Raw genomic sequence first — 13745 nt, 5'->3', positions numbered from 1 at the left:
ATGAACAGTAAGAAGAGTGCGCCCAAAGCTGCATCAGGGAAGTTGCAGGCATCCCTCCCAGGTCCCAAGCCGAAAGCCACTGCTGGTGAGTGTGCTCCCCGGCCTCCAGGGCACTGCTACCCAAACATTGACCTGGGAGACCCTCTATGCAGCCACCTAGGGACCCTCCCCCCTGGGAAGTGTGGCCTTCAGGGGATCTCCAAGTTGGACTTGTGGGTGACATTCATCCTAGACCCTGGCCCTGAGTCCTGTATCCCTGGAGCTGGGGCGGGGGCCGGGGGGCAGTGCTCAGAGGAGCACAGCTTTAGAACATATAGAGATGGGAGTGGGCAGGAGTGAATGGGAGGAGCCCAGGTGGCAGAAACTGGGTTTTGAAACAGGAACAGGGCTAAATCCAAGTTCAGGGTTCTCAGGCTAAGTATGTGGTCCACTCTGACTTTCTGCTCCTTTTGGGCCATCTTGTGCTTTTCTCTGCCTGCTTCTTTGCTACCAGGCCATCCTCTCCATAGCCACTTCCACGATGAATAGTGACAGCTCTCCTGGGCTCCATCTTGCTGTGGGTCCGGAAGGGGACCTTCGCCCATGCCCACCCCCTTCACCAGTTATCATGCCCCTCCGAGCCGCATTTATTCTCTGTCATGGCTGCAAATACCTTCCAGGCTGTAGCTCTAGGGCCCTCCATCACCCAGGCCTGCAATGGGGTCTGTGCTTGCTAAGAGAGCACCCCACCCTGCTCCCTAGACACAGCTCCTCTGTTCAGAGCAGGCCTGGCCCACGCTCCTGGACACCAGAGAGCTCCCAGATTCACAGGATCTGGTGGGATGGGATGGTGGTGACTACTCCTCGGCACCACGCTGGGTTTAAATCCTCATTCCTCAAAATAACCCCAGCTGCGTCTGAAGCCTGCAGCTCTCCTGGAATGAGGATAATGGGCACAGGCCCCGCATGCTGCTGCGTGATCTCAAGCCCTGAGTACACGCCTCCAATAAACAGGGGCAGGGCAGACGGGCCAGCAAGCTGGCCAGGACACTGTGTTGGGGGGGCCCGTGAGCCTCAATTATGCTACCTGCTGACTGTGCACCTAGGCCCTCACCCCACAGGTCAGCCCATACACTGCCCTGGACAGCTCCTGCAGCTGCCTGCCCTCGCCGACACCTCTGTCCCTGGACAATTACCCACCCTCCACCTGTGAAGCATTGGGCCAGGCTGGGTGTGCTTGCTGTTGCTTGGTTTGCAGTGCCTTGTGCAGTGGGCACCAGCCTCACTTGGCAAATGTAAAGATGGACCCACAGATGTCCCACAGCCAGCCTGGCCCCCTGGCCCTCCACAGGCATCTGTAGATTGCTCAAGTGGCCACCACACCAACACAGACGTCTGGAGCCCCCTCTCCCGCCCCATCCAGGCCTTACCTGGCCTTGGGTCTGCAGTACCTCGAGGCCCTCGTTGTGGAGCTGCTCCAGGGCCATGGCCAGTTGCAGCCCCTCCAGGTGCACCCAGGCCTGTTCCTCCTGCAGCTGCTGCAGCCAGGCCTGCTCCTCCTGCCACATCTGCATCTGCAGCTGGACCTGCCGCTGCCGGTCCTCCAGCAGCAGCTGCTCCTGGGCCAGGCACAGCTGGACCTCATGGAGCCTCAGCAGTTCGGGGCCCAAGGTGGGCATGAGAGCCCCTGCCCCACAGTGCTCCATGTGCCCAGTGAGGACTAGCACCGGCTCAGACCCCGGAGCGGTGGCCTGCTCTGGCCTTGAGGCTGCCTGTGGCTGCTCTGGCCTGGCTGCCCTAGGGTGTCCCTGGGTAGCCGGCTTGGTGCTGGTCACGTGCCCTGTAGGGGCCACCCCCGTCTCACCCTGAGGGCCCCCTGTGTCGGGAGGCGGGGGCTCAGCCTCAGGGCCCTGCTCAGCCACCTGCTGGGCCCTGCCAGCCTTCCTGGCTCTGGATTTGGATTTGCGAGCTCGACCTCGTTTCCCAGACATGGCCCTGGATGCCTGCGGCGCCTCTTTCACCTGGCGTCTGCTCCCTGGGGGCCCTGGCTCCTTAGCTGGGCGACCTCAGTCAGACCAGCTCAGAGGGATCCATGGGAGGCCACAGTGGCTGCTTGCCCCATGCCACGCTCGGCCCCTGCTCCTGTACTCCTGGGTGCCTGCCCTGCCCCTTGGCTGGTGCTCGCAGCACTGCGGCTTCGGTCCTGGCTCTGCCTACGGGCCTCACAGGCCCCACTCGGTGGGGCTGGGCCACGCCAGGGAGTTTATAGGGACTCGGCGGCGCAGTGGCTCACCCAGGCCGAGAAGGCTGACTAATGTGCTGACACAGGGCGCAGGACTTTACGGGCCACGGGCCTTGTTGGCCAGACTGGGAGGGAGACTGAGAGAAACTGGAGGAGGCAGCTCTCAGCAGCTAGACTGCCGGCTGTGTACTGCAGCTGGCTTGCCTGGTCCTGCCCTGGGCGGATACTGAGGTCCCCCCACCCGCTCCACCCCAGCTCCCACATCCCACTGCTGGTCGCGGGAAACTCAAACTGCAGGCCACAGGCCCAGGAGCTGCATCCTGGCCTCACTGACTGTTGGGATCCAGGCCCTCACTGGCCACAGAAACCCCAACTCAACTGGCCATGGGAGCCCCCGCCCCAGCCCACCCTGAGCACTCCCATGGGCCCAAACCACCCTCAGAGTTAGCGTGCTCAGGGAGCCCCGCTGGGCTTTGAGCTTGCTTGGGGTGCTCTGTGGAGACGAAAGACCCAGTATACCCAGCATGGTGGACTCCTGCTGAGGAGGAGCTCTGCTGCTGGGGGCTGGTGGAAGAGAATGGGCCTTCAAAGGCCCAGATGGCATTTTGTGGACTGAAATGGGGCAGAAAGAAAGAGTCCTGCCTGCCCCTGGGGGCAGGGTGGGGGCTACTAATGCCATCCTAGTTGGGGGTCCAACTGCCCTGCTCACTGAAACCAGGGCCTGCCTCTGGGCCTATGGGGCGGGGGTGCAGGGCCAGCCTCAAATGCTGGTTCCCTGGACTTCTTGTGGGAGGGCGGGCTCCAGATGGCCTCCTCCCTAGCGTTTCCCCAGCCCGGGGCCGCTGACTCACACCCACGCCCAGGGCCCCCATCACAGCCACAGCCGGCTCTGCCACACTGGCTAGACTGGTTTGCCTGGTGCAGCCTGCTCAGGGCACCCCCCTCCTGGTCAGCCCTTGCCCTGTAGGCTTCAGGAGGAGATGGACAGCCACTACCAGAGGAGCACTGAGTTGGACACACAGAGATGGGGAAGGGCCTGGGAGGAAGTGACACAAGTCCAGGGTCGGGGACAGTGTTGGTGGGGGCAGGACCAACAGGCAGGACTGCCTAGGATCAGCTGGTGAGGTCCTCCTACCGGAGGCTGCATCATATCCATCCTGGGCTCACAAGAGCCTGGGGCTTCAGGACCCAAGTGCAGGTGCATTTCTGCCTGCTGGGCCCCCCAGCACTGTCCCTCCCCGCCCCCCAACCCAGGGCAGCGTAGTATTTGCTGTTGGAGGACGCTGCCTAGCTGCTCATTAAAGCTGTTGCGTGGGCTCGCCTCATGCGGAGGCTGCGGTGGGAGCACCCTAATAGGCAGGACGCATCGGCCCTTCCGGTGCCCCATAAATGCCTCCGGAGATTGAAGGGGGATCTCACACCAACCGCACTGACTGCCCCCTTTCCCCAGGGAAGCCCAGAGAGAACCGCCAGCCAGAGAGGAAGACAGGCGAGCAGGCAAGGGAGGCGGCGTCCCCCGAGAGCCCCACGGCCCCAGCAGGTGAGAGTCCAGTGCCCCTGGGGATGGGACCGGTGAACCGGACTTGCGCGGCTCTGGACAGCCACTGGACACGCTCGGCGTGGGCGCGCATGCGTGTGAACGCGGATGGGTACTCTCGGTCAGGCCCTCGCTGCCTTCGCCGGCCGCCTCCCCGCGCTCTCCGTGCCCCAGGCCGCCCGGGGCGCGGCCCCTCGGGGCTACCCTGCCCTCCGCGCCTCAGGCCCTCGCGGTGGTCGGGCCGCCTCCCGCGGTTCCCACGGTGTCCGCGCTCTGAGTGCGGAGCCCTCTGGTGGCAGGAAAGGGAGCCGCCGGGGCGGGCGGACTGGATGTCCCCGCCGAGCCCCTGGGCCTGCATTCCCGGCCCTGTCCTCTCCTCAGTTCTCCGTGGCTCCCACTGCAGCCTTCTCGCTGCTCCCAGACCAGGATCTTCAGCTCACACTGCCCCTTCTCCCCCGCCCCCGTGCCCCTTCTCCCCCCTCAGTGACCCCATGTCCTGCCTCCTCCCACACGCAGATCTTTCTGTTCTCGCTCTGCCCTGGTGCCACCAGCTCCTCTTCCCCCATTCCATCCTGCCCTCAACTGGCCTCCGCCTTCCACTCTGCTTCTCTTAGTCTGTTCTCCACATGGGGTCAGTCTCCCGTCCCACACTCTCTGCAGCGTCCCTGCTTAGCGCTGTGCCATCCTGGCTTACCCTCCAGATAAAGTTCCAGCACCACCAGTCACCTGTGCAGCCCCAGTACCTCCAGTCCTCTGTGTATCCCAGCACCTGTAGTCACCTGCGCACCCCCAGCACCTTCAGTCACCTGCATACCCCCAGCACCAAAAGTCACCTGTGCCCCCCACAGCACCTCCAATCACTTGCACACCCCCAGCACTTCCAGTCACTAGTGCACCCCCAGCACCTCCAGACGCTTGTGCACCTCCCAGCACTTCCAGTCACCTGCGCACCCCCAGCACCTTCAGTCACCTGCATACCCCCAGCACCAAAAGTCACCTGTGCCCCCCACAGCACCTCCAATCACTTGCACACTCCCAGCACCTCCAGTCACTAGTGCACCCCCAGCATCTCCAGATGCTTGTGCGCCTCCCAGCACCTCCAGTCACCTGCACACCCTCAGCACCTCCAGTCACCTGCATACCCCAGCACCGAAAGTCACCTGTGCACCCCACAGCACCACCAGTCACCTGTACAGCCCCAGCACCTCCAGTCACCTGTGTACACCAGCACCTGAAGTCACCTGTGCACCCCTGGCACCTCCAGTCGCGTGTGCACCCCACAGCACCTTCAGTCGCTTGTGTGCCTCCCAGCACCTCCAGGTACCTGTGCACTGCCCGCCAGGTGCCAGGATGAGAAGCCTAACCCTTGTCCTAAGGACAGGAGTGGACCACTGAAGATGTGTAAAGTACTGATATTGCTTTATGAAAGTTGTATATGACCTGGATTTTGCACAGTAGAAACAGACTCTATGAAATTCAAGCAGAATAGAATGTATTGGAATGATATCCAGTAGCTGGAGCTGTGGGCTTAGAAGAGAGGCAGAAATGAAAGAGGAAGCAGAAAACACAGGCAAGGCTTGGCGCTAGGCAAAGTCTGGTGATGGCATCTCTGTCCCTGAAGGCCAGCACCTCTGCTGGCCTCTCTGCTGCAGCTCCACCAGGAACCATCTCTAATTCTGCCCCTGTCTTGGTTTCACCTGCTCCACATCCAGACTCCTGGTGAGAAACTGAGAGGTCCTGGTCTTGCATATGGTGTCGGGAAGCAGGTGTGGATGCCCTGTTTTTCTCCCTGTGGTGCGAGTGGGCTCCTGTCACTTTCTCCAGAATGGCCCCCACGCTCACAGCACAGGAGTTCCCAAGCCTTCCACAGGCTGTTCCACTCCAAGGCTGGCTGCTCTGGGATGTGGGGTAAAACATGACCAGTGAGCACACCTCGACCCTGCTGTGCTGTCTCCTTTTGCTACAAGAGGTGTTCCCAGCTCAGAAGCAATGCCTCATGGGTGCTGGGACTGCATGGGGGAGTGGACAGGAAGGGCTATCTACACCCAAGAGAAACGTGTATTTCAGCCAGAATAGACGGTGCACCCTTCACATGGAGGATCTCAAATAAAAGTGCTCTGCCAGCCAGGCCTTGGTGGCTCATGCCTGTAATCCCAGCACTCTGGGAGGCTGAGGCGAGAGGAGCGCTTGAGCTCAGGAGTTCGAGACCAGCCTGAGGAAGAGGGAGACCCTGTCTCTACCAAAAAACTCCGGGAGGTTGAGGCAGGAGGGTCCCTTGAGCCCAGGAATCAGAGGTTGCAGTGAGCTAGGCTGACGCCACTGCACTCTAACCTGGGTGACAGAGTGAGACTCTGTCTCAGAAAATAAATAAAATAAAATAAAAAGAAATCCATTCCATTTCATGATGATAGAAGTTTAAAAAAAGAAGGCAAAAAAGAGCTCTGCCTCCAGGTGGCGGACTCAGGGATGGGACTTAGGGTTGAGAATGTGTGTAGGCTCTGCCCCGTGGCCGTGGCCATTGCCATGGGGCTCACGTGCCCTCAGCACCAGTCTTTCTGACTCAGAGGCTTCTTTGATGGGACACCTGGTCACCATCACACGGACACATTATTTTTACACTCTGGGGCTATTCCAAGAAGTCCATCCTGACAGCATCTTCCCCCAGCCTCCTCGTCACTGCCTCAGCCCTGCTCTCTCCAGGTTTCTGCTGATCTGTCCAAACCATCGGCCAGAGCATGCGAATCATAAGGAAGGTTTGTCCAGAAACGTCTGATCTAGATCAGTCTGGAAAAGAGGGGCTTATGGTGTTGGGGTAGCCACCATCCCTGCCACCATGGCCACTCTGTCCCAGGGCCTTCTTCTGGCTGCCGTCCACAGAACAGTCATGATATGATGTCCACATCTTCTCTGCAATGGACTCTTTCTGGGTGAATCATTATGAGGCCCAGAGCCAGCCCCAGGAGCATGGTGCCCCTACATCCCTGATGGGCCCATCCCCAAATCTTTTAAATTTTTTTTTTCTTTTTTAGAGGCAGGTCTCTCCCTGTCACCCAGGCTGCAGTGCAGTGGTATGATCATAGCTCACTACAGCCTCAGCCTCCTGGGCCCAAGGGATCCTCCTACTTCAGCTGGGACTACAGGTGTGCACCACGACTCCCACTGACCCCAACCTTCCCCAGGTTCCCACATCCTGGTTATCTGGAGCTTGTCCATTTCAGGCTCCTGATGAGCCAGCCCAGTCCCTTGCAGTGCCCAAGTCAGATACAGTACTCAGGCGACCCTTCCCAGCCATAGGAAGTGGGTGGCCAGGTGCCCAGTGGGGGGCTGTCCTTCACTGCTCCCTATCAGGCCCTCCCCACAACACAGGGGCTGCCGTGTGGTTTGCAGTCAAGCTAGAATTAACGCCAACTGTGCACCAGCCCTGATGCCTTTCCCCCACCATTCATGCAGCTCCCAGGAGGTGTCACTGCTACGAGAGAGAGAGAGAGAGAGAGAGAGAGAGGTTGGGGGGGTGAGGTGGATGCAGGGCCATGGGATTCACCCATGCCATCTGGGCTGAAGCCAGGGCACAGCACTTCTACCATGCAGTGGACTGCGGCTGTGCAGCCCAGAGTCATGAGTGAGTGGAGCTCAGGAAACCCAGCTCATGACGGCTGCCTCCAGCGGCATGCTCTATTAGGGCGAGGTGGCATGCCAGGAGCTGTTTTCCAAATGAAGAATAGTTTTCTACCATGGAAGGCATGGCCTGGCTCCAGCACTGCAGAGGTCTGCGCTGTGACTCTCCCAGGGGTGCCAGAGGCTGTGTTGATCTGCCCCAGTGAAGAGACCACTTCTAGCATGACAGCCCTCACTGGTTCTGCCTCCTGTTCAAGTTTACAGTAGTCCCTCATCTCCCACCATTATTAGTTTGTTTTTGGCTAAGGCCAGACAGGTGAATTTAATGGAGATGTGACAGGGACAGCCACTCCTGCTTCCCTTGTCTTTGGTGTTGGTATTAATCCCCACAGTCCCTCCAGGAAAGCACGATTTCCCTCTAGTTCACTATCTTGCTGGAGGGAGGAAGTATCATGGACTCCCACTTGGCTCTTCCTACCATAATGACCCTTGCTCCTCTGGCCAGGGAGCCCATGTAGATTCTGCTAGCAGCTAAGTCTGTCTATCCAAATTCACAGGACAGATCCACAGACCCACCAGACCCACTAGAGAGGCCGCCACTCTGTAAACAGAGGCCCATCATGACATTGCAATAGTCTTGGCATCAGTATCAGTTTATTTTTTTATTTTTTATTTTAGAGAGGGGGTCTTGCTCTGTTACCCAGGCTATAGTTCAGTGACACGATCACAGCTCACTACAGCCTCCAACTCCTGGGCTCAAGTGATCCTTCCACCTCAGCTATAGCTGGGACTACAGGTGCATGCCACCACACCTGGCTAATTTTTTTTTTTTCTTTTTTTGTAGAGATGGGGTCTTGCTGTGTTGCTCAGCCTGGTCTTGAACTCCTGGGCTCAAGTGATCCTCCCTCCTTGGCCTCCCAAAGTGCTGGGATTACAGGTGTGAGCCACCACACCTGGCCTAGAATATTTACTATTGGAAGAGTATTTATGGAGGCATCTGGCTTCCTCATCAGTGTGAGAGCTGTGAGGATTTGAACTTGACTTATATCTGAAAACTGGGTGGGAGACTATGGTGGTTGTTGTCAGATTTCTGATTGGCAGAGCCTGGTGGTTTTTTCCTGATTATACAGATTGAGCAACGCCCCATTGACTGCTTTCTGTGTCACCCTCAGGCCACAACAACCTGCTGCCTGTTGTGTTCACCTTGCCTCTGACAGCTATTAGGTCATTAAATATGAAATGTCCGATTTCAAATCAAAAGTTCATTTATTATATCTCAAACAAGAAGCAGTATAAGTAATCAAAGTATGTGCCTAAACTAGCAACACAGTTTTGCCATCTTAAGGGTAGCTTGTTTATGCCAGCAGCAATGAAATTGCGAAAGGCGTTTTCCAGAGCTTGTTGAGAATTGAATACTTTTTCTTGCAAGAAGTGGTCCAAAGCCTGGAAGAAATGGTAGTCAGCTGGTGCAAGTTCTGGTGAATACGGTGATGACAGAGAGTCTCCAAGTCCAGTCTCTGAAGTTTTGAGCAGTGTTGTTTGTGCCACCTGTGGTCTTGTAAGAGGATTGGCCTGTCTCTATTGATCAATTTCAGCTGCTTAATCACAAGCATCCTCATCATTTCGTCCAATGGTTGCAGTAGACATCCACTGTAATCAATTGACCAGGTTGCATGAAGCTGTGGTGGATAGCACCAGTCCTGGACCACCAAACAGATACCATTAGGTTTTTTGGATGAATATTTGGTTTTGAACTGTGTTTCAGCACTTCATCTTTATCCAACCATTGTGCTGAACACTTGCAATTGCCAAAAAGAATCCATTTTTCATCACACATAACAATACGGTGTAGAAATGGTTTGCCTTTATGTTGTGACGGCAAAGAAAGGCAAGCTTTGAGACGATTTCTCTCCTGACACTCATTTAATTCACGTGGAACCCATCTATCCAGCTTCTTTACCTTGTTCATTTGTTCCAAAGGGTCCAATATTGTTGGAATAGTGACATGAAACCTTGGTGCTAATTCATTTTCAAGATTAAAATCACCAGAATGGAACTTCTCAAACCATCGACGTACTGTGCGTTCATTAGCCACATCCTTCCCAACACTTTCGAGCCGTCTGTGCTGCATTGGTTCCACGACGAAACTCATATTCGGAAATAACACGAATTTTTGACATAACCATGGTTTCACAAAAACTGCTGCAAAAATTTTTTTGAAAGATGATCACAAGCCAAACTGTGCGTTTGAAAGAATGAGGATGTACCTTCACAATAAAAATAAAACAAGAAGTGTCAAAGTGAAATGTCAGTGATATCAACTGTCAAATTTATACTTAAGGAAATCAGACATTTCATACTTAATGACCTAATAAACAACTTCTGTTCTAAAATCCATCACGTCCACAGATGTTAGGGCAGGCAATTCCACAGCCGTTTCCTCCAATATCAACTCCAGCCTACAGAGCACAGTTACCACAGGACTCCTCAGAGGTGTTGACGGTTCACTCATATGTGTATTTCTTGTTCTAGTGAAGGGAGTGTCCTCTGAGCCTTTCCAGGGATCCTAGTCAGGTGGTGGTTTCACAGGTTAATATTAGCCAGTTCCTGCATTTTTTTAAAAGTAGGCTATTGCTTCCTGAGCAGAGTTGTACTTCTTTGCCAATCTGGTCTGACACTGGATTCTGTCTGATTATTGGCCTAGGTGCAATGCGGGGTGATGGGGATGTCATCTTTCATGGCACCTCCTTCATGTGAGGTCTGTACATGGTCTTCAGAAGGGAAGACCGCCGTCCTCTGGCCAAGGGGAAGGGGCTCTTCTCCTGGCATGGAGCCAGCTGCTAGTGCTGGGGTGAATGCTGGGGCACCGCCAGTGGGAACGTTGGGCACACAGGAAAGAGTAAGTCCTTCTCCTTCCTCCTGGCTCCCAGTCTCCTTCTCATGCCCCCTGTGGACAGAATAAAAGGAAGCCAGCTGGCAAAGGAAAACTGGGATTTGCAGAGTCCTGGTCCCAGCACTACAAAGCCAATAAAGAGGGACAGGCTGAGAGATACCAGCTGATGACGGACACGGTGCACCCTGTGGCTCCGGGTATGCACACATACCATCTATGTTTGTAGAAGCACTCTGTGATGTTCACACAGTAACGAAAGCATTTCTCAGAACATATAGTCATTAAGCAATGCATGACTGCATTCTCTCTGTCTCTTCTCTTTCTGAGACTCTCAAAATGCATATGTTGGTCTATTTGATGGTGTCCTACAGGTCCCTTAGGCTCTGTTCACTTTTTTTTTTTTTTTTTTGAGACAGAGTCTCGCTCTGTTGCCCAGGCTAGAGTGAGTGCCGTGGCGTCAGCCTAGCTCACAGCAACCTCAAACTCCTGGGCTCAAGCAATCCTCCTGTCTCAGCCTCCCGAGTAGCTGGGACTACAGGCATGCGCCACCATGCCCGGCTAATTTTTTCTATATATTTTTAGCTGTCCATATAAATTCTTTCTATTTGTAGTAGAGATGGGGTCTCGCTCTTGCTCAGGCTGGTCTCGAACTCCTGAGCTCAAACGATCCGCCCACCTCGGCCTCCCAGAGTGCTAGGATTACAGGCGTGAGCCACCTCTGTTCACTTTTGTTAATTACTTTTTCTTTCTGTTCCTCAGATTCAATAATTTCCATTGTCCTGTCTTCAAGATTGCTGATTTTTTCTTCTGCTTGCTCAAATCTCTCTTTGAATCCCTCTAGTGTATTTTTCATTTCAGTGATTGTAATTTTCAGCTCCAGAATTTCTTGTTGGTTTCTTTTTTCGGTTTTCTATCTCTTTGTTGATATTTCTATTTTGTTTTTACATCATTTTTGTGACTTATCTACATCTTCCTTTAGTTCTTTGAGCATCTTTAAGATAATTATTTTAAAGTCTTTGTCTAGTAGATGTACCATCAGGTCTTTTTCAGGGACAGTTTCTGCTGATTTATTTTTTTCCTTTGAATAGACTATATTTTCCTGGTTTTTTGTATGCCTTGTGACTTTTTTTTAAAACTGGACATTTGAATCTAATAATACGGTAACTCTAGAAATCAGATTCTCTTCCTTCATTATCTCCCTGTTTCTGTGGGTCAGGAGTCCAGCCCAGCATCACTGGATCTCTGGCTCTGCGTCTCTTGCTGATGTCGAGGTGTAAGCCAGGGCTGCAGTCTCATTTCAAGGCTTGACTGGGGAAGGATGGATGTACAAGCTCACATGTTCATGGGTGGAATTCAGTTCCCTATGAGACGTTGGACAAGGGCCTCCATGTCTTGCTGGTGTCAGTCTTGCCACATGGGTTTCTCCACAGGGTGTCTTACAGCATGGCAGCTTAATTCATCACAGCCTACAGGGAAGCGAGTCCGCTTGTCCCAAGACAAAAGTAGCAACCTTATGTAACATGACTATGAAGTGGCACCCCATCACCTTTATTGTGTTCTGTTGGTTAGAAGCAACAGGTCCCACCTACACTCAAGGGGAAAGGACCCCATAAGGCATGAATGCCTGGAGCAAGGTGTAACTGGGGACTGTTTTAGAGTCTTTCCCCTACAGTACCATAAATCAGTCACTGATTGGAAGTATATACTGCATCTCATAAGACAGAATGATAAATTTTCAGGATATAATCTCCCAGCTGGCACTGTAGCCATGTCTTTAGTAGGCTGTTAAACCATTTTATCAGGTCAGCTGCTTCTTGGGACAGTGCACATAGTAAGACCAGTGAATTCCATGGACATGAAGTTAGCTGAGAAATAAGTTCCTTAGTCAGCAGCAATGTTGTGTATATTACCATGATGTGGAATACATATTTTATAAGCCTGTAGTGACACTGGCAAAATCATTGCAGGCAAAAAGGACAAAATATCCAGAATACATTGCTCCAGTGAGCATATATAGTGCCCTTTCATGATGGAAAGGGTCTGGTGTGGATAACCTGCCACTAGATGGCTAGCTGGCCCCCTGGGGAGTGGGGCCACCTGGGGGCTCAGTGTTGGTCTCTGCTTTTAGAAGGTTAGGCATTTTGTGGTGACAGTAGCAAAATTAGCCTGGAGGGGAGGGAATCCATGTTATAGAGCCCAGGGAAAGCCTCCATCTCTGCTGCTGTGTCTGCTCGTTACCTGGGTGCATCAATAAAGCGTCAGGGTGGCTGGAAGGAAGTGATGGCCACCCACTGCACACGGCCTCCTGTCCTCCTACTGCACCTTTCCAAATGCCTGTATTTGGGGAACACTCACAAAAGAGCACATCTTCGTGTTTTGTGACGCCAACCACACCCTCTTTCCCAGATGTCCTTACCAGTCTCCGACCCTGGTCTTTCTTGCCATCCCAGCCACCCATTAACTACCACCTTGAACAGTGGCAGTGTTTTCTTCTGCAGTCTCATAGTCCAGACAAAATGGGCAAGAAATCCACAGCTCAAAGTGTTTCTTACTGCCAGGGGCATCCTGACTGAGGGTTGAAGCCACAGCACACTGTGCAGCCTATCCAGGAGCCAGGTGGTCATGAGAAACTTCCTGTGATGCTGTTGGCAGGGGGTGGGGCAATGTTGGAGGACTGGCTGCCAAGGGCATCTGAGCCACCTGCTCCTTGTACCTTCAGGTCCTTCTCAAACCCAGTTTCTAGTATTTTATCTCCACTGGATGACAAGTTGCCAGTGCACATGCCCAGTCTCATGGCTCAGTGGATCCAGTGCTACCCAGTTCACAATGGCTACCCCAAATTGTGTAGTTATTTGATGCACTGTGGCCAGGCATCCAGGGTCTACCAGGGCCCCACAGCAAGCCAGGGTTTGTTTCTCAAAAGAAGAACAGTTTTACACAGAAGAGAGCATGGCTTTGCTCTGAAACTCTAGGGTTCCGTGCTGTTATTTTCTTACTGGGTTTCCCCAGATGCTCCAAACAGCATTCCTGTGTGCAACAGCCAGTTTGAGTGTCCCTGGACCTCCTGGGCCACAAGGCTCACGTGGCAATGCAGCTTCCACCAGAGGCTGGTCTTGCCTTCTCTTCTCTTGTTCTAGAGCCCACTCAGAGCTGACAGCCTATGAGTTACTCAGCAAATGGGTTGAAGCATGCAAATGTGACATATTTTTTTTGTGCTGGCAACACTCAGATGTTGTCTCCAAAAAAGCACACAGGCCTGCCAAATGTGCCTCTTTTGTAATGTTAGGTAGTACAAGGTAGAGCAACTTGTCTTTCATCTTTTAGGGGCTAATCTAACATGCCCCAGGCCCCTGGATCCCAGAAACTTCACTGACATTGTAGGACCCTGGAGTCTTCACAGCTTTCGTGTATCTCACTGAGGCATCCAAGAAATCTGCTACTTTCTGTTCATTAGGTCCTTTCAGCAGAAAGTCATCAAC

General features: G+C 53.7%; 1 protein-coding gene across 1 annotated transcript in view; it reads left to right on the top strand.

Annotated features, from left to right (window-relative positions):
- Positions 1 to 13745, top strand: part of IQANK1 (IQ motif and ankyrin repeat containing 1) — a 35644-nt gene continuing 21899 nt past the window's right edge. The window contains exons 1-2 of the mRNA XM_069465889.1: positions 1 to 85; positions 3672 to 3761. Of these exons, the coding sequence (XP_069321990.1) occupies positions 1 to 85; positions 3672 to 3761 (175 nt within the window). The remainder of the gene's footprint in view (positions 86 to 3671; positions 3762 to 13745) is intronic.

This window comes from Eulemur rufifrons, chromosome 3, assembly GCF_041146395.1.
Source record: "Eulemur rufifrons isolate Redbay chromosome 3, OSU_ERuf_1, whole genome shotgun sequence".
Lineage (NCBI taxonomy): Eukaryota > Metazoa > Chordata > Mammalia > Primates > Lemuridae > Eulemur > Eulemur rufifrons.
This window is presented reverse-complemented; position numbering and strand designations above follow the sequence as displayed.